Here is a 26,655-nt window from a genome sequence, read left to right on the forward strand (position 1 = left end):
GGAGGGCTCCTGGGAGGTCAGGGTTTGTTAGTCTCTGTTCTTGTCTTTTCTTCCAGCCCTTACGTGATCTTGTTTGATGGTGTCTTTCAGGAATTATGTGATGCATCCGATTTGATCCCCTCCTGGCAGGTCAGCCTAGCACGATTCCAGCGTCGTGGGAGAGAGCAGCTCCCGGCTGCTCTTCCAGATTCCTGCTTCCACCCGTCACGCTTCCCTCCCCACCACATCCCTTCCGCCACCAGACCCCAATGTCCCAGCACTGGGAGTCTACATTTCTTTTGTTACCTTCACAGTGTTGACACAATACGCTTACTTTATTTCCATCATTTTCTGACAAAGGGAAGCATAGGGGACACAGTCTGGGTCCTGCTCGCCACCTGCCTCCCCTGTAACAGTGCTTGCAGTGCTGCGTGTAGCTGAGCGCGATAAGCAGAATTCTGGGCTTTTTACAGATGAAGGCAGACAGCAAGAGGGGCTGATATTTATTCAAACTCCATCCATACAATAAAGAACTCTGATTTTAAATTTCATTTACATAACAATAAAAAAAAAGACCCCAAACCAAACAAAAAGCAATGACTGAAACACGAGGTTTTAAAGTGCCTTTATGAGGAAGAGATTACAATGGTGGGGGGGTGTTGGGCGAGGCGGCTGGGGTGGTCTCTGCACAGTCAGCGCACTGAGTAAATCGGGGGGCATCGAGGAAAGCTGCTGAGTCTTGCATGGCTGTTTTCTCTAACGCACCGCAGGGGCGGCCAGGGTGGGGGCTCGCGTGTGGCCGGGAGCAGGCTGCGGTGGGCGCGGGACTCAGGGAGGGCAGTAAAGTGACGGTTTCCAGCATCGCAGAGGCCGCGTGCGTCCCTAACACGGGACACCAATGCACACACATCCACGTAAGCACACGTAGAAAGAGATCCGCCCCCACCAGATACACAAAGTGTTTCCGGAGAACAGAGCTTGTTTCAGAAACACAAAAAGGTAAACCAGAAGAGTTTTCTTTCCAGTTCTGCCTCGATTTCAGTGATGAGCTCCGCAACCTTTACGTTTCTGAGTTCAGGGGGACTTGCCCGAGCCTGGGAGGCAGCAGTGGAGGCCGGCACAGGTGCCAGGGCTGGAGCTTTCACTGAGCCCTGTGTGGGCACCGGTTCAGGTGGTACCCCACGGAAACTGCATCTTTATGTATTCTTTAAAAACGATAAAAAATCCTAATTCAGTGAAGCTAGTTAAAAAAATCAAGTTCCCCATTTTTGTAGAAAAGAAACTAAATATTTTAAATTATAGTTTAAATTTTCTTTTGAAAATTAACCTACACAGATAAAGGACTCTCCTTGGTTTCTACTACTCCTGTTTGTAGAAACATTGCTGGATTTTATCGAGGGATGCGTTTTCAACCGCCGGTGACCAGGCCGGCCTTGGAGAGGGTTTTGGTCCCAAGAGAGAGCCCTCAAATCTCCAGCAGTATAAACAATGCGCTGCAGTGTAAACCCCAGTAACAGAAAATAGTTTTGTATCAAATACAGTATTAAATTGTCATTTCATGTAAACACAGTGATTCTTGGTAAAGATTAGCGGCCAAAGTACCACAAAAAATGGCCATGGAATTAATCCCTGCTTTCTTGTAAAAATCAGAAAGTCCTCCACCAAGCTGTTGGGTCAGTAGGTTGGCCACTTCTTTGGGAAGCGGTCCCTCCCACAACGTGCTGATCCCTGCAGGAAGCACCAGCCCAGATGCGGCAGGAACCGAAGCCGAGTGGCCGGGACGGGCTCCCCACTGTGGCCCGGTGGAGGCGGACGACGGCCCCCTGGCACCTGCCACATGTTTGCTCCGCTGCCCCACAGCCCTCTATCCATCCTGGTTCTGCGGGGAAGCTCGGTGTGCCGCCATCTTCCCGTGGAGCTGACTTCTGCGCCTTCGTCAGGGGGGTCCTGGCGTGAAGGCCGGAGGACAGAATCTTCCAGAACCTTTCCTCTGCATGCCCCTGTGTCTGCACCGCCAAGTCTCGTGGGCAGCGGGCGGCTCCTCTTCCAGGTCTTGCCAGGGTCCTCCTTTCCCAGGGTCTTAGAGCACCGTCCCTCACCAAACTAAGCAAGCCCAAGCAAAGGAACACTTAGAGGTCCGCAGGCTGCCATCCTGCGCGGCCCGGTGCTACCCCTGCAGGTCTGAGAGGGGGGCCCCGCAGCTCTCGCTGCAGCTGGACGAGGCGCTCAGCAGGGTGGAGCCTGCACTGGACTCTGCGGGAAAACCAGGCGAGAACGGCTGCGGCTTCGCGTCTGCACGCCAGAGCTCGAGGCCGCGGACCCCGCGGGCTCGAGTCGCAGCCAGCACGGCACGGGGGTCTTACCTGAGCTGCTCAGGCACTGAGCCGAGCCCGACGTGCCAAGGAGCGTGGAGAGGCTGCTGGCCGGCACCCAGCTCTCCTTGCTGGAGGTCAGGTTCCTGACATACCTGGAAGGGGCGGGGGCGGGTCAGGGGCTCCAGCCGCGGGCCTGCCCCAGGGTCTTGGGCCTGAGCCCACCACCGGCGACGTCTTACCAAAGGCCCTCGTCACCCTCCTGGACCACCTCCACCACGTCTCCACTTCTCACGGCAAGCGCTTCAGGGCTTTCCTTCTCATCGCCCAGCACAACCGTGTACTTCCCTGGAACCTGGTGGCACAGGACACAGTGCATCAAATGGCACAGTCCGCCCTATCCACACACCTCCCCCCCCTGCCCCCCCAGGCGCAGAGTGAGGCCGTAGCAGGAGCAGGCAAGGTCCCAGATGGGCTTCCAGCATCCAACAGGAGACAGACAATGAGTATTTCGTCAGGGCCCTGCTGTTTGTCAGGCTTCTCATGTGACTGTCACCTTAAGTTGGGAAGAGCTCCTAATCGTAAGCGGATGCCAGAGGTCTCTCACCGTGACCATGTTAAAAATCCTAACTAATGTGCAAAGTGCCCTTGGCCCACTCTTGGTGGTCTGGCTGCCCCCTCTGCTGCAGCCGGCCTCAAACACTACAAACATATCCCTCTGCCCCAGGGCCTTGGCACATGCTGCTCCTTCTTCCTGGAGCGCCCTCCTGTCCCCGGGCCTCCCATCTGAAACGGCAGTCATCCTCGCCTAGTATGCTCCGTATTCACTACCTTTTATTCTGCTTCCCTGTGAGAGTGGAGAGTCTTGTCTATTTTGTTCTCTGCTTTGTCTTTTGTACCTCCACAGTGCCTGGTACCCAGTCCGTGCTCCATGTTTGACACGTACACATGGACAAAGCTCTGAAGCTAGGACCAGGGCAGCATGGAGTGCCCCAAGCATCTGTTAGTGTCACCCGACTCTAATGATTTAATATGTGAATAGCTTCTCCTTGCCGCTGTGTTAAAGGACCTTGTTTCAAATGCAAATCTGGGGTGGCTCAGTGCGTTGAGTGTCTGACTTCAGCTCAGGTCATGGTCTAATGGTTTGTGGGTTCGAGCCCTGCGTGGGGCTTTGTGCTGAGAGCTCAGAGCCTGGAGCCTGCTTCGGATTCCATGTCTCTCTCTCTCTCTCTGATCCTCCCCCGCTTATTCTAGCTCTCTCTCTCTCTCAAAAATAAACATTAAAAAAAGTTAAAAAAAAAAGAATGCAAATCCATACTTAAAGCAGTTCAGTTCTCTAGAAAGTAAGAGCTGAAGGCATCACTTTACAGTGGCTCCTCAGAACAGTCTACTTATTTGGAGGGCAAGTCAGGTGTGTGCACCATTCCCTCTGAAACAGGCTGGTCTGACGATGGAGGTGGGCGGGCGCACAACCCCAGGGGGCCCTGGCACCTAACATGTGCCCACAGCAGCCAAGAGTGTGGGGCACTGGTAAGGTCGTGCTCTGAAGCTCTCCCGCCCAGGGGCCAGCGGGGCCAGGCTGAACGCCCAGTGGGACCCAAGGTTACCAGCTTCCTGGGGCCCACTCTGCCCTCCTCCTCCGCATCCGAGGAATTGATCAGCTCCTCAGCACTCGACCAGCCGTCGTCCTCAGGGGCCTCTGAGGGGTGAGACGTTTTGCTCCAACCTGAGAGAGAGCGGGCCACAGTGAGGACCACCCTCACTGTGTGAAGGGGGTCTGTGCAGTTCCCACCACCCGCACGTGCCCCCTTCCCAGGAGCCAGCCAAGACCTTCCGGCGGGACGCAGCGCAGACTGGGGCACGCTGCTGACATGGGTGCTTCAGCCATGCACAGTCCAGGGGGCCGGGGCCCATGCACCTGCTTCCATTGCCAGCCGGGAGGACACAGTGAACCCCAGCCCCTCAGGGAGGTGGTCCCGCAGGCCCTGCCGCTTTGCCCCTGCATGTGGCCCCAGGGGAGCACAGAGATCCTGAGTAATCACTAGCCTGGGACGTCGCCATCCCGCTGTGTTGGAGCAAATGCCACCAAAGGGAAGGAGTTTGCAGTTAGCACTTGGAGGGTGAACACCCGGCCGACCGCCTGGGGGGCCGCCCCTCACACAAGGGCTGAGGCTCGCCGCACGTGCCCTGTGCTGGCCCGTCCTGGCCCTTAGCCCACGAGGTAGGGGCGCTGTGACGCAGGCCAGCAGACACCGCACACAGAAGCTAACAGTGCCGCTGAGCCCCCTCGGCCACGTGGTGAGGCTGGGATTCCAGGCCAGGCTGCCCGCCTGTGTGAGCTCCAGCCGCGGAGCTCGGCTGGGCCAGCAAACACGGGGAGAGATCTTTCTGGGGACTTTACAAAATGCGCGCACAGCCCTTCATCAGCGTTTCCACTGCCTTGTAGGCCCAAAGAGTAGCACCTGTATTTCCCATTTGGGGGAAATTTGGGGGAGAATGCAAGTAAGTTGTGGGGAGATAGGAGATGTCGGATTCCGGGTTCTGAACAAACACAGTGATGCTGGCACTAGGTGACAGTCTGGAGCATCAGGCCATGTGTCCCATGGCTGTGCAGCAAGAAGCAAGCGGGTCTGGAAGAGAAGGCTGCTTGCTGGGTGCGGGCGGGGCACACCAGTTCCAGATTACACGTGGGGTGGCAGGAGGCGTGCCCTCCCTGAGGACGACAGGCTGAGGCATGTGAGGGAGTCACAGCAGGTGCGTGCAAAGGGCTCGCTCGCCTCTGTGGGGACAAGCAGCCTCTCTGGAAGCCTTTCTACCAGGCTCACCCGGGTCAAGACTGTGTGATGGGGGGGTGGACAGGAAAGTACCGAGGCCCAAGAGGGAAGCTAAGTGTCACCAACCCACTTGATCTGTGCACGTGCAGGTGAGTGTGTAGGACATCAGGCCCAGGTGACGGTGAGTGGGGTCCCCTCCCTCCTCTGCAAAATAGTTCCTGACAGCGGCATTGAGTAAAACATTGGGAAGATGACTCTTTTCAGGGGGCAAGCTGCTAAGTATGTGCAAGAATGCCCAGGAGACCTGTGCGTGCTGTCACCTGCCTCCCCAGGAGACCCGTGTGCACTGTCACCTGCTTCGGGGTGGGGGGCACGTGGGATGAGCAATAGGGAGCAGTGGGAGGGTGTGAAAAGGGGCTAGCAGTTGGGCCCAGGCGCTGCACTCAGGTCACGTCCACTGTGACCTCACGAGGCTGCCTCATCTTCCTGTCACGGGAGGAGACACAACTTGGCTGAAAGGTGGTAGGAACCATGGGCGGGTGGCCGTGGGTGAGGCTGAAGCCCCCCAGCTTCCTGCCCAAGGGAACTCAGCCAGGGCAGTGCTCAGGTGTCTCCAGGTGTGAGGTAGGAAATGAGGCTGTCAGGGCAGAAATGACCCCTGTCCCAGGCCCCGGGGCACTGTGCATCCCTGTGAAGGCTGAGAGGGTGGGCCAAGGCCCCTGGCCTCCAAGCTCTCACCCCGGGGATGCTGGAGAGCCGCAGCCTGTGCCCCTGGGAAACTTCACAGTTGCTGGAAAACTCAAGGTGGTTCACAAAGTGAAATCCTTCCTGAGAACCTCAGCCCCTCAGCCTGGGCCAGGGATCTTCAGGTTTTGGGGGCTGCACTTTACCCTCGTGATATGAGGGGGCAAGAAATGGCCTGAGTTCCAACATGGAGCTTGGCCCCCTCAGTCTGTACTATTGGTCATCTCCCTGCAAGATGGTCAGTTGACAAGATCCTGTTGGCTCCTCCCACCAAGAAGCAGGGGATGGGCGGGCGCCCTGGACGGGGGAGGCCTGCGGCCACACAGCCACCAAGAAACAGGCCAATCCGAATGCCGGCTAGGCGTCGGCAGCCCCTAAGGGGGTCGGTTCTGGGCAGACCCGGCAGGAGTCCAGCTGAGAAGGGTGATGTCATCACAGATCTGTCGCCAGAGCATCATGCTTTTGAAGAAAACAAGGAATTTGCGTCTGGCTGGTAGAGACCTATCATGATCTGCATCCTGGGGGGCGAGCCCCGGCCAGGCAGACAGCGTCCCCAGCCGCATGGGGATGCGGACGGCAGGCTACGTCACAAGGCTGAGCCACTCTACCTCGTAAACCAAAAGGCGTTGGATCGCTCTTTACTTCATGTCGCTTAGCTTTTTTGCCAGGACTGGTAGGAGAAGCTGCGGAAGAAGGAAGAGGCAAAAACAGACAGGAGAGTGAGGGGCTGCAAGCAGGGCGTGGGGGGCGTGTGGAGCAGTGTTCACAAGGGACAGAACGCCACCGCCAGCAGGCCGGTTCCCACTGCTGCCAAGTGGCTTCCTGTGCACAAGACTAAGCTGGCCACAGGGCCCCGCGGGTGACGGGAGCGGCCCCGGGAACGGGGAGGGGGGGAGAGGAGACCCAGCTCGGGCCGACGGTGGCAATCGTACCCTCACTTCAGCAGGCTACAGGTGGTCGCGGGTTCTCAACTCTGCATAAAAGTGTGTAGTGTATGCACTACCAGAGCACTTCTCTCCTTTTTTAAAAAAAGTTTGCGGCGCCTGGGTGGCTCAGTTGGCCAAGCGTCCGACTTCGGCTCAGGTCATGATCTCACGGTTCGTGAGTTTGAGCCCTGCGTCGGGCTCTGTGATGACAGCTCAGATCCTGGAGCCTGCTTTGGATTCTGTGTCTCCCTCTCTCCCTGCCCCTCCCCACTGGCCCTCTGTCTCTGTCTCCCTCTCTCTCTCTTAATAAATAAACGTGAAAAAAATATTTTAAAAATAAAAAGTTTGAGGCCAACTTAAAAGTATTTTGTAAGTTGAAACAAACAAACAAAAAACCCTCTAATTTTCTGGATGAGTGAAAAGAATCCTCGACTTGTAAACACTGGCTTTTAGCATCAGGCGGGTGGTCCTGTGACGACCCGGCCGGAGCTCCAGGCTCCGTGGGCTCATCTGTGTCCTTCCCCTCACACGCTTCACCACCGAGGAGCCTTGCAAGGCAGACAAGCTTTCCGAGGTTCCCACCCAGCGGATTCCTTATGTGGCCTGTGTGCTAGTGAGCGCCCCAGGGCCTGCCAACGTCAGTCCCGGGCAGGACAGAGCAGGATGGGGTGGGGGTTCAGGAGGAGGTGCACCAAAAAAGCAAAAGACGAGTGCAGTTTGCGAGCAAGGTTTGCCAGAGAAGCCTGCCTCCTCCTTTGCAAACAAAGGCCCCCAGTGAGAGGCCTCTGGCCATGTGTGGGACAGACACGCCAGTGCCAGGGAAGAGAGCGGGTCAGTGGGCAAAGCTTCTGAACGGCTGCACGTGGTGACGATGGCGGCAGCCGCCCCTGTCGGGCTGTCCACACGAATGATCACCACACGAACAAGAAGCGTGCCACCGGGGTGAGCGGCACGTCCGGGGCGTGGGTCTGAGGCAGGCGCCTTTTACCTTTCTGACCTGTGAGGGCAGCAAGGCCCGGCAGAGCAAAGCGCGTTTTGCAAAGTGCGGAGCTCTCTGAGGTAGAGCTCGGGGCTGTGTCATCTCCGAAGGAAGACAGAGGGACGGAGTGGGGGTGCTCGGGGACACACGCCAGCCCACACGGGCTCTCCTCTGAGAGGTGTGCACGCCCTGGACGCGCCTGCTCACTCGGGGACAGCCGTGACGGGGCTGTGCCGCACAGACACCCACCTCTGCCCTTCTCGGGGGGCTTCGGCAACGGCGTGGAGCTCACGTATCCTTCCAGGCTTAGGGGGTCGGTTTTTCTTTCCTCCAGCTTTTTGATGTTTCTTGTGTTCCCTTTCGAGGGACTAATGAAAAAAGGAGGAGGACGTGGCCTGGTTAGTTTTCCAGCCTCCCTGAGGATCCGAGGCAGAGACCCTGGGCCCCATCCTGCCCTCCAAGCACTTCCGGGTTAACCGGGCAGAACTGAATGAGAACAAATCCACCTGCTTCCTGTTTCGTAGGAGATGGTTGCTGACTTTTTGACTTGCAGGGATGGGGGGGTGGCCTTTTTCTTTTCAAACTATTGTTCTATGCATTATTTACTTAGCCCCCATCCTGTCCCACGAGTGACCAGATGTGCTTATATAAGAAACAGAAAAATAAAGCTGCGAATGAATATGGTAACAAAGTAAGGCTAAGAGCAGAAAAGGTCCCGTGAAGCCAGCCTCAGGGCTGGTACCCGAAACATGCGTGTCTATCAACTGTGAGCCGTGGGCGTGGCTCTGCGCCTTGGCACCTGACAGGCCCTGTCTGAAGCGCGACCATCATGGAAACCTGGCAGCTAACAGTCACCTGTGCCAGCAGCACCCAGGGGTGGGGCCGGAGACACCGTCCCTGAAGCTGGCCCGCAGGGATGGACCCCCGAGCACGTAATGCCAGAGGACAAGCCGTCCCGGGGGCTTGGAGCAAATTCCCAGTGAGGAGGTTCAGGGAAGGGGCCGTGTGTACCCAGTGGCGCATGCAGAGGCAGGCTCTGGGACAGGCTCCCATGGTCCCGAGCGGAGGTGGCTCCCTCACCTGGTGCTGGGCGGCGTGGGCAGAGGAAGGCTCTGGGACTGTTCCAGCGCTCGGTGCTGGCTGGCTTCTGTGGGAAGGAACACACAGACCCTGCGCTGCACGACCGCACCTCCAACAACAGCCAACAATCTGGGAGTTGCTTTGGACATGTGTGGGAATGCGCCTGGAGCAGAGCGGAGCCACTGGTGGCCCAGACCTCTTACCTCTGCAAGCCTGCAGCTGGCTGGTCAGCACCTTGCGGATCTCACTCACCCAGGCTGCTTTAATCTCTGCCGTCGGTGCCTGTGCCCCAGGGGGAAAGCCAGGAAGTAAGGGTGCATGTTCCCTGAAGATGCCACTTTGCTTTTACCCTGGTGGCTTCTGAGGATGACCGTGGGGGCTGATAACAAGAGCTCTGCCCAGAAGGAAGGAGAAATGGTCCCTTTGCCTTGGGACCGCCTCATGGGCATGACAGGAAGGGTCTGTGGGCCACACAGGTGGCGGGCTGTGACCGCCTGGCCACCAGCTTTGCGCCCTCGCTGGCGCCTGACTCGGTGGAAACCCTGGGGCACAGACCACCCTTTGAGAGCACCTTCCTCTGGGAAGTGGCCCAGGATGTTGTGTTAGGTGACATGTCTGACAGGAGTCCGAGACCCTAAGTAGACTCTAACTCTCAGGGCGAGAGAGGGGAGCAGGCCGCCGTCTCGCCTCGGTGCAGTGTGTGAGGCCTGTGGGAGTGACGGGTGGGCAGCTGGACTCTGGAGAAGCAGGCCGGCCACTGTTCTGGCAGCTTCTGGGGCTGGTGCCTGAGCCCATGCCAAGCAGACCCATGTCATCGCCGTGGGCCTGGCGGTGCTGGTGTGCGTGGTGACAGCGCTCTGTGGCCACCACGTCCCGCCAGCATGCCTGGGTGTGAAGGGCGCCCCTTCACAGGGCGCTGGGCTCACCGGACTCAGGGGGCACTCATGGCCTCCCACCTCCGGCCCTCACCAGTGAGGCAGCCCGGTCACGTGTATAAGCATGGCCCAGGTGTGCCATCCAGGCACATGCAAGCCCGTGCTCCCGGCCATGCCCTCGGAGCACCGTAACATTGGTTTCCTGTACTTCCTCCTGGGCCCAGTTCAGGGTAGTGACAGCCCAGGGCAATGCCCCTAAATGGCTTCTGGGTGATAAAGTCACACGGAAGAGTCTACACACACCAGCTCTTGCCACAGGCCTTTCTGACATGTGCCCAGCACCTGGCCCGGGGACACCAGCCCTACCTGTATGATGTACACCTCCTCCCGGGCGTTGTACCAGATCTCGAACTTTCTCACGTCGCCCTTCACATTCTCGGTTATGCCTACTGCCGCCATCTGACAGCGCCAAGCAGGGAGACGGGCTCATGAGTGTGCAGGATGAGAGCCGGCCCCCCATCCCTGAAAGGTGTTGGTGGGTCCCCGAAGCAACGGAAGCGGTTTTGGGGTGGGGGCTGAGGACGCCCGGGGTCCCAGACTCCCACACCCAGAGATAAGAGTGGCCCGTGCCTGAAGTGGGCATCATGGCCAAGGCTGCGGGGACTGAGGCTCACTCACGTTCAGGGACTGCTTGTAGCTGTAGGAAGGGGCCTTCTCGTAGCCCTCCCCATTTTCCTCCCTCTTCTTGCAGAAGAGCACGGCCTTCTCGTGCAGGAAGAGGTGCCGCTGCATGGGCTTGAACCTGGCCAGGTCCTTCACCTTCGTGTGGCCCTTCTTGTGGTCTGTCCACACGCTGAAGGAGCCTTGCATCAGCAGCCTCCCCAGGTCACTCAGGTTCCCCTAAGCCCAGGACAAAGTGGGGCCTTACGTGCATGTCGCCAAACGGAAGCAGGCCGCCTGGGCGGGGGGTGGGGGGGTGGGCTGTGTCCCGTAGACCACTGTTATGTAACGCTTGGGGAAAAGCAGAACTGGGGAGACAGGAGCCGGGGGTGGTCAGGGGCCAGGGAGGGTGAACAGGCAGAGCACAGGGGCTTTCCAGCAGGGAGACGGGCCTCACACCCTGTCTAAACCCACAGGATGCACACGCTGGACTCTGGGTGGTGAGGACGTGCCAGCAGAGGACCATCCGCTAGGACAAAGGTCCCATCTGCTGGGTGTGGGAGGATGTGTGTGTGGGTGTGGGGCATGCAGGTGCAGGGATGTGTGGGTGCGGGTGCAGGGGTGCGTGGGTGTAGGGGTGTGTGCGTGCGGGTGCAAGGGGGTGTGGGTGTGGGTGCAGGGGGTGTGGGTGTGGGTGCATGAGGGTGCGGGTGCAGGGGGGTGTGGGTGCGGGTGCAGGGAAGTGCTGGTGCAGGGGTGTGTGGGTGCAGGGGCGTGTGGGTGTGGGTGCAGGGGGGTGCAGGTGTGGGTGCAGGGGCGTGTGGGTGCGAGTGCAGGGACGTGTGGCTGCACAGGCATGTGGGTATAGGGGCATGTGGGTGCGGGTGTGGGGGGGTGTGGGTGTGGGTGCATGGGCATGTGGGTGCAGGGGGGTGCAGGGGGGTGCGGGTGCAGGGGAGTGTGGGTGCAGGTGCAGGGGGGTATGGGTATGGGTGCAGGGGCATGTGGGTGTAGGTGCAGGGGTGTGTGGGTGCAGGGGCATGTGGGTGTGGGTGCAGGGGGATGTGGGTGCAGGTGCAGGGGCGTGTGGGTGCGGGTGTGGGGGGTGTGGGTGCACGAGGGTGTTGGTGCAGGGGGGTGTGGGTGTGGGTGCAGGGATGTGTGGGTGCGGGAGGTGTGAAGGCTCCCATGTCCCCGTGCGCCAGGGCACGCCCCAGCGTATGCAGGTGATACACCCACACACGGATGTCCCCAGGCACAGCTCTGCGAGGACGGTGGGTGGACCATCACCAGGCTCCTCAGCGGACGGGGAGGCCCTTACGTCATAGCCGGTGATGGCGATCAGGTGCATGGAGTCGTTCACGGCCTTGAGGATGCCCAGGATGGAGCTCAGTGCCTCCTGCAGGTCCTCAGCCCCCTCGCAGCTCTTGCTGTATTTGAGCATCTCCTGGGGGACGAGGCCGTGTTCACACACCCGCGGGGCACTGGACGCTCTGCTCCGCTCTGCGTGCCCATGCTTGGACCCTCAGGACATGCAGCGCGGCTCCCTGCACAGCTGGCACCGCGGACAAGGCCGCTCGTGGTGGGTCTGCCTGGGGCACGGGCCTCAGACCAGCTCAGGAAGCCACCCCCAGGCCTGCCGCCCTGTGCCTCACTCCCACAGTCCTGCCTGACGCTGCACACAGGGATGCCTCCCGAGCCAGGCGGCTAGGCCTGGATGGGGCGAGGCCCCTTGTGCAGCTCCCGCCTTCCCACTCCTAGACCTGGGTACTCTTTTGTCTCCAACCTGGCACCCCCAAACATGGGACAGCTGAAGGCATGCCCTTCACGTCCACCGGGTTGCGCACCGGGGCCGGCCTTGCAGGGAGGTCTGTGTGTGAGCGCACGGCCCAGGGCGAGTGGCGAGTGTGCTCCACGAGTCTGCCCATCTGGTCACCTCTGTGCTTCCTGCCCCCCCCCCCCCCAATGATGGCCGGCGGACAGTGAGCCCTCCACACAGGTCTGTGAAGAGACGGGGCCCTGGCATGCGGGGCTGGGAGGGCGCGGCAGGGGCGGCAGGCGGCTGCGGGCACATCACCTTGAGCAGCAGCTGGTACTTGGTGATTCTCTGCACTGGCTTCAGCAGGTAGGAGTCGAGACTCAGCTTGTGGTCCAGCTTCCTCTGGCATTCCTGCAAGTCCCAGAAACCTCTTTACAGGGTCCTCTTGTTCCCTGTGTGACAGTCAGCTAATGAGGAGACAGCACTCTTCACTAGGAGGGTCCCCAGACACACCTGGAAAAATGGGCAGTCGGAGCACTGTCTCCACAGGCTCTCAGAGCGAGGCTTGTTCTGGCAATACTTCTCGTAGATCTGGAACTCTTCCATCTGAGCCGGGGACAGAGTGCACGTCACAGAGTGCCTCGGGGTGCGGTTTGACAGCCCCGCACCGCGTGCATCTCCTCCACCACAGACACTGCATCCTTCATTGTGGGGCAGCTGTGAAACAGCTCCCCCAGGGACCGCTGCTCAGGGCTGCGCTAGCCCTGAGATGCCTTTCACACAGGTTAGCACCACGCGGCTGGCTCTGTGCCGTGAGGATAACAGACTTAAAGTGCGCGCCAACTTTCCAGGGAAAGAACATGCAGGGCTTGTGCGCAGACCTGCGTGTGCACCAGGACCGTCTGCGGGTTTGTTACGACAGAGCCGCACTTCAGGTTCTGCTTCAGCAGCTGCAGCCGGGACCTGAGAACCTGCATTCCCCGTAAGATCCCGGGATGCTGGTGCTGTCGGCCAGGGGGCCTCCTTTGAGAACCACTGACCTGCAGTGTGAAGGAACCCTCCACCCCAATTCTCAAACAGCACCCAGAAGCGTTCCCAGTGAGCAGGCAGGGTCGGAGGACAAATGTGGCTCCTTCTCCTTCCTTCTGCCCGATGGCCCTATTTCATGGTGATGCGTCTCAGCCTCCATCTCATTTTGTGAAAATGGCTTCACTTTCGCTACATTTTCCACACTGCTCAGTGAGCAGTGTGTGAAGCTGGCCTGAGAAGATGCCCTGTCATCTCCCACTGCTTCTCCCTGCCTGGAAGAGGGGCCGTCTGCAGTTTCAAACGGAGAAAGATAAGGGGACCCGTCCCACATCTGCTAGTATGGGGGTGGGCGGAGAGGGGTGACCAGGGGAAGACCAGACATGACACTAATACCACCTCAAGAAAAGTTCAGCTCTGTCTAACGTGGGCAGGCAAGACAGACACTTTATAAATCTGGCATTTCGAAATGCTGATGTTTTATACTTTTTCCCTTTTTTGAACTTTTTGGACTTGAGAAAAAATATACTTTTGGCCCTTCCAGAAAGTATCACATCCTCTCAGGCAAACCAGGAACAGAGTGAAACTTTGTCATTTCAGTTGGTTAGAAGGACACTGTGATAGGGTTTAAACTCATTATTGGGGAGCCTGGGTGGCTCAGTCAGTTAAGCGTCCGACTTCAGCTCAGGTCATGACACATGGTTTGTGAGTTCAAGCCCCGCGTTGGGCTGTGTGCTGACAACTCGGAGCCTGGAGCCTGCTTCTGATTCTGTGTCTCCCTCCCTCTCTGCCCCTCTCCGCCCCCCATACTCTTTCTCAAAACAAAACAAAAACACATTAAAGTCATTATTATTTTAACAAGTAAGGCACCATCAAGCACATGTTGAAACAGCACATACCCGTTCCAGAAAACACCTTCCAACCAGCTCTGGGCAGTCAGTGTAGTTTTCCAGCTCCCTCAGGAATATTCTAGACAAAGAAAGTTTGCATTAGGTCATGCGATGAGCAACCCAAAGGAGACACTTCCTATAACAAATCAACAGATACTATTTTCCTGATGACTTTTATTTCTAAGTCTGGATAGTCTGCAGCCCACACGGGTCACTCCTGGGTCCTGGCTGAGGCAAACTCTCAGGTTTAAGCACTCTGGCCCCTTCGTGGGTCCCTTCATGTTTCTGACATTGGTGTTCACACAGAACTTGGGACAGCTCCTTTTCAACAGACAGAAAGGCGTGAGGCCCAGCTGTGAAAGCCCTGCCCACACCCAGGTAGCTCTGCCCCAGGGACACTCCCAGATGCCCAGCCGGAGCCTGCGGTGAATCTGCTGGGAGGGAGAGCTCCCTGGGATTAGTTCACAACACTAGCACTGTGGCTTAGAGCCACTAGGGACCCAGGGCGGAGGCTGGGGTGAGCCAAGGACACTGAGGGACCAGGCCACCTGACGTGTGCCTCCGTTGTGGAAAGGGGTGGGGTCCAGAGGGCCCGGCTGCAGACCGGTGCCTCCTCTGTGAACCAGTGGGTGAGAGACACTAGCGACCGAGGGGCGAAAGCACGTGGTCAGACACAAGAAGCCCAGAGGAGGGCAGGGCCCGTGCCGTCTGTGTGACTGCCCCCTCCCCATGCACCCTGCATCCACCTCCTCGCGTCCTGCCCCACAAGCTCCCACAAACTGCAGTGAGGAGCCAGGGATGAACAGCCACAGAAGGACCACTGTTCTGCCCCCGGAGCCACGGCGGCCACAGACAGCGCTCACGAGGGGAGAAGGGCAGGATGGGGATGTCTGCCGTTGCCTCCTTTTCAAGAACAGGCTTGGGAACGAAATGCACCTGGCTGGGCAGTGTGGCCTCGGCGTTGCCCCAAAGGGCCCAACGCTCATGCCAAGCAGACCGGCCCCTGCTGGCCGGCGGGAGTGGGCCAGCAGCTCCTGCGTCCTCCAAGCACCGGGCATCCGACATCTCCGGGCTGGCAGGTGGGCCGCGGGAACCAGCCTGGGGGCGCCGTGCACCCGAGCCCACTGGTTCCTGCTCACCGCAGGGGCCTGCTCTAGAGGCAGACCCTGCCCAGCAGGGGTGGGCAGGGGAAGGCCTGACCTGTTGTGAAAGTGGTAAATCTCTTCCATGTTTCCAAACAAAACGTCCTTCTTGTTTTGGAGGCCGGGTGAGACGAGGTGCGCCATCAGCGGGTTGTCCAGCTCGGCGGCATAGCCCTGCGTGGAGGGGAGGGGTCGGAACGCGGCCTCCATCACGTGCTTGGAGGGAGGCCCGCGGGGAGAGGATGCCTCTCAGGTTTTAGAAAGTGAATCCATCCATATTTATTCACCGGCCGTTTCTAGGACGACCACGAGGCAGCAAGTGCCAACCAACGTGCGTGAGCTACAAACAGCACCATCTGTTTTGGGTGGGGGGGGATCTGTCCTTCTGCTTTTTAACTTCGAGGATTCACATAACTTGTATGAAGGAGAGAAATCTTGGGGGTACTCCTTGATGACTCATTTCAATATCGACACCCCTGTAACCACCACCCAGACCCAAATCCAGAACATTCCAGTGCCCAGAAGCCCCCTGCCCTACTGGCAACAGTTCCCCACTGTTGGGGCCTCCACTCTGCCTCCACCCAGACCCAGACGGTTCAGCTCTTCCTGCAATGGAGTCACACGCAGCCTCCCGCTCCCGCCACACTCCTGGGGTCAGCCACGTGCTGCTGGAGCGGGTCCCTGAGCCACGTACCTCAATCTCCTTGTCCCTACTCCCGCCGGTGGGGCCGTGCGAGTAAAGCCGCCACCATCCTCTCACCCTTGCTGCATGGGGCGGGTGGGCCTACGGGCCCCAGGGCTCCCTGGCCATCCCCCCACCCCTGCAGACTCACCTCCAGGACACAGAGCAGCTCTTCCACGTACACCCGTTCCGTGTCCAAGAGCTCATTCATCACATGCCTGTGAGTGGGGCACAGACAGCGGAGAAAGCATTAGAGCAGGAAGGGCACAGAGAGAAGATGCTCGGAGCGGGGATGGTGGGAGAAGAGAGAGGGCGCCAGCACATGGGTGCAGCCCACTGAGGAGCCGTGGCTACGCGCCTGTCTCTGCGGAATCAGTCTTGTCACCTACGGCTTGAGAAAGGGGGACACGAGCCATTTCAAGTCACTAGAGTCCTGCCTGAGGGTCCAGGGACAACAGGCTTTTCTAGGAGAAACCGGATCAGTCCTGGTCCCAGAAGTGGACCGTACATCTGTCCACAGCGTGGCGCACATGTGTCCACGCCAGGACGCCAGCTTTGGGGTAGAAGCTGACTATCCACCAGCTCTGGCTTGTTTGCACTCTGATTCTCTGCGGCCAAAGGCGGAGATCTGACAGGGTCGCACCTGCCGTGTCTGGACCAGAGCCGCTCACCTCCGCAAGATGGCCAGGCTCTCCTCCTCGTCGCCTGTGGAGCTGCCGCGGCCCTGCCGGCTCTCAGTCACTTCGCTCTGGGGAAAGACGAGCACGCAGCGCATTGAGCATTCAGATGCCAGAAGGTGTAGCCTGGCGTCCTGACTTCAAGGAGCCCCACCTCATTCCCCGTCTGGGGAGGAATCTGAGGTCCCACGGCACAGGCAGGGCAGGGGGAGCCCGGTGGTGCTGGACCGCGATGGCGGGCAGCTGTTGTGGGGGCAGCATGGACTGTGGCCTCACCTTGGCCCTCCTGTAGGGCCCTCTCCGGAGCATGCTGCCCTCAGGACTGTTCTCAGAGCCTCTCCGGCTGCCTGGTTTGGAAAGAAGTGGGGAAGGAAGACGTGGCTTCATACCTTACTGCCTGGAGAGGAAGGACTGGACCTGGGAGCACCTGGGGTTACTTTGAACTTTCAGAGAGAAAAGAAGCAAGTCCCCTGGAGAAGGGTGAGGAAAGCAGAGAAACATGGAGAAAGAGGAGAGCAGGTGGGAGACAGGTGAGCAGGAAGATGGCCGGCCGCACAGGCTAGCATGGAGTCCGTGAGCATGAGGGACCCGGACACCACCGGGCCAGGGGCCAGGGTCCCCTCTGATGGGTGCCACATGCTGCAGCAGGTGGCGGGAGGGGGCCGGCTCTCCACAGTCTCACCAACTTGCGGCCCACTTGCCAAAGCCCCGAAGAGGACGGCGGGCAGGTGCCGCTGCAGGAGGGGCTCCAAGGAGCCCATGAGGGGCTGCTGCCTCGGGGGCTTTGGGCTGTGGTCAGAGATGCTGAAGGAGAACCATTTTGGCAACAGTACTGAGGACAGATGGGCTGGGGCAGAGACCGGAATGCTAACCAGGGAAAAGTCCCTGGACAGCCAGTGAATGTCCTAGTCCACGGGCCACCCCCTCTCTGCCCCAACCACTCGGCACACACTGGCCCTGTGCCGATAAAAGTTCATTTACAAACTGGGCGAGGGCCCGCCGTGGACGGGAGGGGTGGTGGCTGTGCACACCTGGGGAGGGGCAGGGTGACTTTGTGAGTGCCTCTGGCCGGGGGGCCACCGGCTGCACGGGCCGCGTCTGCTTGGCCGCCAGCTTCTTCAGGCTGGCCTGTCTCCGGTGGAACATCTCCTCCGTGCCCTCCTGCTTCTGGTAGACCTTCTGCACATGCTCCTGAAGGGACACGTGTGTGGGCTCGTGAGCCAGCAATGCCAGCAAAGTGAGAGGCCTGGCCTCCTTAGAGGCTGGGCTGTAGTGTCACAGCCAGCCGCCAGGGCGCCCTGCACTCCCCCCATCCCCACCCCCGCCGCAGGAGGGAGGGGTGGGACCCCGTGGAATGCAGGACCTGGAGCTTTGAGGAGAGTCAGCTGGAAGGGAGGGAGGGACACGTGGCCCCCACACGTTCCCTGCGGGAAGGGTGTGACCCTGTGGGCGCCCCGGGGGTGTGGGCAGCCGGCTGGGCGGCAGTGGGGGCTGGGGTCGGCGCGATGTACAGGGGGGCACGCAGGAGGTGGGGTGCTGGGGAAACCAGGTGGGGGCGCCTCCAGTGGTGGTCTTGCAGAGAAAGACCCCAGGCACAGGAGGGCCGCTGGGTCACGGAATCCTGTGCTGAGGGGAAGCTGAGCCTCAAGATGCCCAGGGTCCCAGAAGAGCTCATGGCGGCCGCCCCTGCCCCCACCACAAGCATGGGCCCCACTTACCATCAGGTCTGTGGTGAGGACGGGTTCATAGTCCTGGTAGATTCTGTCGAGCTCCTGGATCTTGTTTTCTGCGCCAGTCTCCAGAAACTTCTCAATTTCCTGGAGGGCCGCCTCAGCACCCTCCTGGGACTGGCACTTGTCCACAGGCTGTGAGGCCAGCAGGTAGATTCCCTCATCACACCACTTCATGGACTGGACACGCCAAGCATGGCAGAGGGAGAGAGCAGGCCCGTCAGAGGTTGGGTCTTGGCATGTGTGTTACGCGTGCTAGGCCGGGGCCCTCCGGTCCCACCAGCGGCCGCCACGATTCTGGGGATCTCTGCAACCCAGCTACACGGCGCCCCAAGGCTATGTGCACCATCCGACCTGGACTCGTTCACACAGAGGACAGAGGGGCCAAGTGCAGAGAATTTCTGGTCCTCGGCAAGATGTATCAGCTGTGGCAAGTGAATTCTAGAAATGGGCATCTGTGACTGGCTGGGCCTTGAGACAGGCTCATGGACAGCAGGGCGTGGGGCCAGCTTCCAGCCAGTGACTGTGGTCCACACGGGAGGGGCAGGTGTGGGGAGGGGGACCCCGAGGGACCAGGAGGGCATGGGGAGGGGTCTCACCGCCTCCAGGAGGCTGTGCAGCTCCAGGGACTTGCTGAGCAGCCCCCTCCTCCTCTCGACCTCTGCCGCGAACTGGTCGCACAGGTGCTGGAGCTCATGGCACTTGGGGCGGATGGAGTCCACAGCGTAGTGCCTGCTGTCAATGAGCTTCTCACCCTCCAGGGCAAGTGCGAGGGCCCGCTCTACAGACACCTGCGTGGGAGCCACCCCAGGCACACGGCTCAGCTTGGGTTTGTTAGAGCAACAGGTGTGATTTCCTGGGTGGGATCCGTCAGGGTGGGAGTGAGAGTGGGAGGGGCTCCGTCCCTCCACCCGCGGACACCCCCCACCGGATGGCGAGACAGCCCAATTCCCCCGCCTTCCTAAGTGACCCTGGTGGTGCCCTGAGCACCCCCCGTAGGCTGTCTCCTGCCCACAATGGCCTACACCACCGTCCTTACACTGGACTTCTCCTCGAAGCTGGTGAGGTCCTTCAGGAGATGCCCTGCGTGTGCCAGGCTGTTGCCCACATCCGTGAAGGTCGCTATCTTCTGGGCCAGCGCGTCTAAGGAGGCTTTGACCTGGAACACAGGAGGGGCAGGAGGCCCGGGCCCATGTCAGGTATGGAGGTCCTGCCTGAAGCAGGAGAGGAGGGAGGACAGAAGAGCCAGGTCCTTCCCGGGAAACCAGGCAGAGGGACATGCCCTCAGCATGACAAGGAGCCTCCACACAAGTCCTGCAGCCTAAGGACAGCTGTGACATCGGTGAGAACAAGAGTGTCCACCAGTCATAAAGCCGGTGCAAGACAGCAAAACCAACACACAACTGAACAAATACAAACACAACCAAAAAGCATCAGATAGAAACGGAAAGAACCAAGCCATCCCTGTTTGCACATGACCTACTCCGATATGTAGAAAATCCCCGAACTCTTAGAAAACCACTCCTGGAAAAAGTGAGATCAGCGAGGTTTCAGGAGACAAGATAGACACGCAAAAAGCAGTTGTATTTCTACCTATGGTGATGAACACACGAACACCAAAATTTAAAACACCATTTACAATTGCTTAAGAATGAAATACTGAAGCGTAAATCAAACAGAACATGTACTGAAATGGTTTGCTGAAAACTGTACAACACTGATGAAAAAGCTCTAAGAAAATCTAAATGCAAGGTAAGACAGACCCATTGCATTCACTGATGGGGAGACTCACTGTAGGAAAGATCTGACTCTCCCTAAAATACAGGTTTACCACAGTTCCTATCAAGACCCCAGCAGAGCCACGCAGATATAGGCAAGATCTTACAACATAGATGCAGCTGACAGAGCAGAAGCAGAGCTAGGCCAATTCTGGGAGAGAGCAGAAGGACTGTGCACTTGACTTCAAGACTCACCGCACAGCCATGGTCACCGAGACCGCGAGGTGCTGACAGATGGATGGGGTGCATGCCCAGAGACCCACCCAAACAGAACTGCCCAATGGCTTTCTGACATGATTTCTCTTCTCCCGTGGAGAAGAGACAGCCTTTTTGACAACCGCACCAGAGCCCCTGGACATCCCAAGATTAAAGACTGAACAATAGGGGTGCCTGTGCGGCTCAGTCAGTTAAGTGTCCAACTTTGGCTCAGGTCATGATCTCATGGTTCATGAGTTTGAGCCCCACGTCAGGCTCTGTGCTGACAGTTCAGAGCCTGGAGCCTGCTTCAGAATCTGTGATTCCCTCTCTCTCTGCCCCTCCCTTGCTCACACTCTGTCTCTCAAAAATAAATAAAAATGTTAAAAAAAAAACCAAACAACTGAACCAGGACCTGATTCTCACCCTACACAAAAGTTAACTCAAAATGGATCACGGACTTACACGTAAAACTATAAACCTTTTAGGAAGAAAAGCTGAGGAGAACATGGTTGGGACATAGGATATGGGATGGACCAAAAGTGTGATCCTTAAAAGAAAAAAATTGGTAAATGAGACTTTATCAGAATTGAAACCTTTGCCGTGTGAAAAGTGCTGTCAGAGGCTGAGACACAGGGACAAACTAAAGAACAGATTTTCAAACTGCAGGTCTGGCCGGGGCCAGGACCTATGCATATAGGGAACTCCCAAGTCACAGGAGTAAAACCCCCACCCCCACCCAGGACGAGGGTCACAAACGGGCAACCAGGAAGAAGAGGCACTTCACCAAGAGGACAGACACAGCCATGAGTGCAGGCAGGCCGGTCCGTGTCGCCAGCCGCGAGAAACGCACAGCAGAGCCACAGTGAGGCGCCCCCCATACCCCTAGAGTAGGCGTGTAAGGTATGCACACCACCGGGCACAGTGCGGGCGTGCGAGAGCCACGTCCTCATGCGCACCACTGGGTGCACAGGTGCAGGAGCTCTGGGGACACGTCAGCAGCTTCTCAGAAAGCTGAACATCAGCAACCACGACCCCCAACTGCACCCCTGAGCATTTACCTCAGGGAAATGATAGCTGTGTTCACATGGACAGTGGCACGTTTTATATGGTAGCAAAGTCCTGGAAACAGCCCAGGTGTCCTTCAACAGGAGGACGGTTAAACCGTGGCTGGTCCACGGCCCAGGACACTAACTACTCAGCGGGGACAAGAGCGAAGACGCAACACCTGCCTCCATCTCCAGGGAATGTAACAGACGGCGCTGCCTGAAAAGAGCCAGGAGGCCAAGTATGCGTGGCGCCACTTCTAGAATATTCTTGACACGATAGCATATGGAAACAGGGAGGTCAGAGGTTATCAGGGGTGCAGGATGGGGTGGAGGTTCAGGAGGGAGGGGTGAGGGGTATGGTTCAGGAGGGTTTGGGGGCTCAGGAAGGGGAGGGGTGGGAGGGAATAGGGTTCAGGTGGGGGTGGGGGTTCAGGAGGGGTTGGGGGCTCAGGAGGGGGAGGGATAGGACTTCAGAACGGAGCAGGCTGGGGCGGGGTGGGAGGGAAGTGTGTCTGTAAGAAGGGAACACGGGTCTGTGTTGGGACAGAATGTTCTGTGTGCTGAGTGTGTCAGTGTCAATGTCCACACTGCGATGCTGAGCATGATTTTGCAAGATGTGTCCTCTGGGGGAAGCTGGATTGAGGGCACGTGAGGTCTTGCTGGATTATTTCACAATGCACACAAATCTGCAACCATCCCCAAATAGAAAGCTTGTTTGGCCAGCCTTCCTCAGCCCCTGCAGAAGTACGTCACAGGCGACCATGCTCTCCATGCGCCCCCAACGGTGTGCTGTTCACAGGGGCTGGTGGGAGACCTCTCTGGTCCAAGTCAGGGAGGCTGGCTCCCTGTGCCTGCCCAAGCTTGGCAGTGATCGCTAACTGAGCCAATCCCATGTTTTCTGAAACGTGACATTTCAGGACTGGTCGGTGGGGGGGGTGTGGGGGGGGTGGGCGGTGTCGGAACCTGCTCTTGCACACGGCCCTACAACAGCCTTAGTGCCGGGCTTGGTGCTGTTACTCGTTTCTCATGCCCTCGAGATCCCACCCCCCACCCACCTCCAGTCCTGACCAGAAGGCCCAGGGAAAATGTCGTTCCATGGTGAGGTGAGGGCAGGCAGATGTGTCCGTGTCCTGACCCTGCATAAATGACTGACCAGCGGGCTTCTGTGGAGCCCCAACGCTGACGATTAATGCCAGGACCACGCCTCCCTGTCCTGACCCTCGTGCCGCCCAGTATGGGCAGGATGGGGCCCTGGGCCAGCACACAGCAGGCACAGACAAATGCACGCTGGTAAAGGAGCATATGCATGGCTCCTGGACGCGTCCCTGGGGAACACGGAAGGAGGTGCATGCCAACGGGGTCTGGTAACCTGTTGTGCGCAACGGCTCACTCGCCACGCGTTCCAAGGTCTCGTCCCACCCAGTCTCATGGCTCCGTGTGGCGCCGCCGTCACCAGGGCAGCTCAGTGCGCAGCGGCTTCCTGTGACTGGAGCGCCAGGCGCCCCCACTGCGACCACTCACCTCTCGGAAGTCCTGCTCAAAGTGCCGGAGCTGCAGACACTGCTGGAGCTTCTGCTGGTGCTTTGCCCAGAACTCATCGAAGGCGGCCTCGGTCTCGTTCAGCTGGGCCAGGAGCCTGGGCAGGGGTGAGGCTCCGTCTGAGCGGGTGCGGGGTGCAGGGCGCGGGTTCCATCTCCAGGGCTGCCCGGACCCTCGCCTTCTCTCTCAGGCCCTGGACACGGGACTCGCAGGCCAAATGTGCCAGAGGGGGAAGGGACTAGTGTGTTACAAGGTTGATGTGACAGTGCTCTGCGCTTCTCACATCTGACTTGGGTTCAGGACGAAGGGCACAGTGAGCTGCCACCATTCGCGGTCACAGCTCCCAGGCCAGAGCCATGCCACCCTGTGCGTGTTACCCTGTCAGCACTGGGGTTCACCCCAGCCTCCCCCACGTCCCCCGGGGCCTCCCACGTCCCCAGCATGGAGCACTGGCCTGGCGTGTGAACCTGGGCCTGGGTCAGCCTGTGGTGGCCTGGGTGTCACCAGCAAGCCGTTCAGAGGCTCTGCTCCTGTGCCTGCCTCCTCCCCAAATGAGGACCTGGCCTATGCATGGAGCTGCGGGCGTTCCGGGGCGCTATGCGGTGTTAGGGACGGCAAGTATCCACACAAAGGGGGCCCAGGGGGGACGTGCTTGCGGTCCCCTTCACAGGGAAGGCGAGAAGACCCGAGGCTCAAGTGGGGGGTGGGAGCTGGCGGGTCCCTTCCTCATGGGCACACCAGCGGGTGGGCAGGGCTGGGCAGGTGGGGAGGGGAGAGGCTCCATGAGGCTGGCAAGACCCTGTCACCACGGACTCCCTTGAATGTCTCCCAGGCTGCAGAAAAGTGCTGTTCGCTCTGAGAAATTTTCCTGCCCAGAACAGCCACTTTCTTCGGGATATGGAAGAAGAGCATTTCAGCGGTAAGGACCTGTGGCCCCCTTTCTTCCCATGAGGACGAGAGGATGGGGGTCACTGCCGCCTGTCACTCTGTCCCCAGTCCGTGGCCATGCCCTGCCCCCGGCTTGGTCCTCACCTCTGCACGGTGGTCTGATTGTCCAGCTGGTCCTGGCTCAGGCTCCGCCCCCCGCCCTTGGCCAGGGGCTCTCTGACGCTTTGCAGGAGGCTCTGTCCCTCGTCCAGGGCCGCCCTCATGTCCTCCTGCGGGGACAGCACAGGGCCTGGCACCCCACGCTCGCTCCCTTGTTCCCCTAGAGCCACTGAAGGACGGCAGGTGTTGGAAGACTCCCCCAACTGTGGCTGGGGCACAGCTAAGGCTACAGGTCGCTCGGGGTCGGCAGATGAGGTAAGAGATAGCAGGAAACCAGACCTCTGTGGGCCTGATCCCACAGTGTCCCCACCGCCAGGAGCGAAAGAGAGGGCAGGCTTCTCGGGCTGGGGGCTGCCCCCAAGGACCACCAGCGAGAGGGTCACGGCCACCACTGACCCGGAGCCACACCCCACCCGGCATAGGCTCCCTGGGCACGGGGTCAGTACTGGAGCACGGACACTGCTTTGCGGGCTGCAGTTGCCCAAGGCGGCCCATGACCCGGCCTGATGCCTGGGAACTGGGGGCAGAAGTCTTGCCTTGCTCGCGCTCATAAGCGGCAGACGCACCTGGCGAGCGGCCCTGCAGCCCCGGCACCTCGGACGCCCAATCAGAGCGAGGCTGCGGCTCCTGGCTGCACTCAGGCTCCACGTCCCTCAGTCTGACCACGAGCCGCTTTTAGAAAGGAGTGCGTTCAGTTCCCCTGGGAGCGCTCGCCAGGTCCCCTGCACGGGGCTGCTTCCCCTTGGCGGCCTCGCACAGAAACCACACGTACCTTCGCTTTGTCCTTCTTCTCCGTGTGAGCGCAGAGCACCGAGCTTGTCGACTGGACGTCATTGGGCAGCTCCGTTTCGGCCAGCTCGGTCCCAAAGGACTGCAGCATCTGAGCAGTCTGCTTGACCATGAGGGCGAAGCTTTCGATCGCCTGGGGAAGAAGGAAAACGCCATCACCAAGCTGCACCGGGAGGCAGGTGTCTGGTGCAGGGGCTCGGGCGTCATCAGAGAGGGCAGGACCACAGCAAGCCACAGTCACACCTAGACCAGACCCCGGGCCTGGTGGCTTCAGAAACGTACTGGACACTCTCTGCGTTCACTTTCATCAGCCAGAGTCCTTCTGTGCCCAGTCTCCCCTTGCCCAGTTAAGAGAGGCCTGAGGGCCACATCCGCCCCCACCCCTCGCAGGGCTGTTGTTTCTTGGTCTCTGAGCCCAGAGAAAGCCACTCCCGAACTTATTACTCATGTTATTTCTTTAGATGACTGAGGTCCACTGAGACCATCTCCTCATTCTTGGGGAACAGAAGTGAGGTTACTGGGAACACAGCTTTGGAAAAGGCAGCATCGTAGTGCAAAAGCTATTTGGCCGATTAACTCAGGGTTAAGGAGACCCACCACCCGCAGCCAGCACCCGCATGCGGGTGGCCCGGGACGACTCACCGTACGGTGACACAACCACCTCGTGTGGCAGTAGTCCAGGGTCCCGCCCAGGTCCTCAGTCAGTTGGGACTTGTCGATGTAACCGTGTAACTCTGGCACTGAGCTCAGCATTATGACCTAGAGGAGGAAGAAAGCCGCCCCATGAAGAGACCACCCAGCGGAAGGGGGAGAAAAGCTCTCCCGCTGTTCACTAATGGTGGCAGTGTGGACAGGAGGTGCTTGGCTTTGGACCTGGGCTTAAACCCCAGCTCTACCACTTCCAGGCTGGCTGGCGTCAGGCAAGTCACTTATTCTCTCTGTGCCTCAGTTTACTCCTTTGTGAAATGGGCCTGTGGTGATGGGCCTCAGCACGGAGGGAAGGTGTTGGAACCCTGACAGAGCTGGGCACACCACCCATGTCAGACATCCGCCAGGGAGCTCGCGGTGGTCACTGAGCAGTGCTCTGACTTGAAAGAGGATGGTTTTGTCATTGTTCCCACCAAAGCCCAGCAAAGTCACTACAGACATCACCAGAGTCAGGGCCGTGCCCTTCCACGGGACACGTGGCTTCAGGGACCGAGGAAGCTCTTTGCACAGGGCTTGCTTTCATTGGTCTATTTCTCTTGTCCTTTCTGAGGACATTCTGTCCGTGAGTTTTGGGTAAAAATACAGCCTTTGCTTTGTAAGCTGTCAGCCAGATGCTGAGGTCCTACAAAATAGGTCCTGAGAGCTTCTGGCCAGATGGAGCCTGACGCCCCCTTGTGTGTTGTTGATTACTGAACGCCACACGTCTGCGTAGAGACCTGTTGTTAACGAGGTTCACATGCCCAGTGGCTAGACATGGGTGTCACGCTCCCCTGGGGCTGAGAGGTGGCCGTCAGAGGAGACTCGGTCCTGGTGGGAGCACAGAGCACGTCTGGTGGTTTCAGTGCCAGGCCACTAACTTTCAGCCGGTGTCTCTGTGGTTTTGTCCCTAACCGTCGAGGAAATGGGCTGTCAGAAATGAAGGCGTTTCGGTGCTGCAAACACCGCGGGTGCATGGGTTTTCTCCAAGACCCGAAGCCCGGGGGTCAGGGTTGCAGCATGCGACTCACCCACAGGGCCAGGGGCGCCTCACACATGGCCCCTGACCGGGCAGAGCACCCCCCCCCCCCCCCCCCCCCCCCCGTGCACCGAGGAACAGGTAAAGGTGTCACGGACAACCATCGTCATGGGCACTCAGGTCCTTGAAGGCAACCTGGTGGGCGTTGTTGAGGTGGTCTCAAGGCGAGGTCACAAGCTGGGAGCTTGTGTGCAAACTAATTCGTGGAAAACAAAGGCTTCCTGGGTGTTGTCTGGCAGCCTGCCCCGCACTGCTCCCACAGTGACTGTCGTGACGCGGGGTGCAAACAGGCTTCACGGG

At 59.1% G+C, this 26,655-nt stretch overlaps 1 protein-coding gene across 14 annotated transcripts in view; it reads right to left on the bottom strand.

Annotated features, from left to right (window-relative positions):
* Positions 1-588: 588 nt before the first annotated feature.
* The window catches only part of MCF2L (MCF.2 cell line derived transforming sequence like), a 127,457-nt gene continuing 101,390 nt past the window's right edge, over positions 589-26,655 (bottom strand). For 9 of the 14 annotated variants that reach the window (XM_058741961.1, XM_058741950.1, XM_058742019.1 and 6 more), the window contains 26 exons: positions 25,275-25,391; positions 24,616-24,765; positions 23,829-23,953; positions 22,779-22,893; positions 19,275-19,394; positions 18,835-19,026; positions 18,224-18,415; positions 17,537-17,696; positions 16,782-16,852; positions 16,500-16,576; positions 15,980-16,046; positions 15,205-15,320; positions 14,014-14,083; positions 12,602-12,694; positions 12,407-12,499; positions 11,651-11,776; positions 10,348-10,569; positions 10,036-10,128; positions 8,998-9,076; positions 8,795-8,861; positions 7,964-8,082; positions 6,418-6,492; positions 3,899-4,017; positions 2,534-2,646; positions 2,343-2,446; positions 589-2,232 (listed from right to left, as the gene is read on the bottom strand). In XM_058741961.1, coding sequence (XP_058597944.1) covers positions 2,147-2,232; positions 2,343-2,446; positions 2,534-2,646; positions 3,899-4,017; positions 6,418-6,492; positions 7,964-8,082; positions 8,795-8,861; positions 8,998-9,076; positions 10,036-10,128; positions 10,348-10,569; positions 11,651-11,776; positions 12,407-12,499; positions 12,602-12,694; positions 14,014-14,083; positions 15,205-15,320; positions 15,980-16,046; positions 16,500-16,576; positions 16,782-16,852; positions 17,537-17,696; positions 18,224-18,415; positions 18,835-19,026; positions 19,275-19,394; positions 22,779-22,893; positions 23,829-23,953; positions 24,616-24,765; positions 25,275-25,391 — 2,961 coding nt within the window. In that variant the 3' untranslated portion in view covers positions 589-2,146. Of the gene's footprint in view, positions 2,233-2,342; positions 2,447-2,533; positions 2,647-3,898; positions 4,018-6,417; positions 6,493-7,723; positions 7,817-7,963; positions 8,083-8,794; positions 8,862-8,997; positions 9,077-10,035; positions 10,129-10,347; positions 10,570-11,650; positions 11,777-12,406; positions 12,500-12,601; positions 12,695-14,013; positions 14,084-15,204; positions 15,321-15,979; positions 16,047-16,499; positions 16,577-16,781; positions 16,853-17,536; positions 17,697-18,223; positions 18,416-18,834; positions 19,027-19,274; positions 19,395-22,778; positions 22,894-23,828; positions 23,954-24,615; positions 24,766-25,274; positions 25,392-26,655 lie in introns of all 14 variants that reach the window. The other 5 variants (XM_058742008.1, XM_058741971.1, XM_058742036.1 and 2 more) reach the window with 3 other exon arrangements.

This window comes from Neofelis nebulosa, chromosome 1 (genome assembly GCF_028018385.1).
Source record: "Neofelis nebulosa isolate mNeoNeb1 chromosome 1, mNeoNeb1.pri, whole genome shotgun sequence".
Classification (NCBI taxonomy): Eukaryota; Metazoa; Chordata; class Mammalia; order Carnivora; family Felidae; genus Neofelis; species Neofelis nebulosa.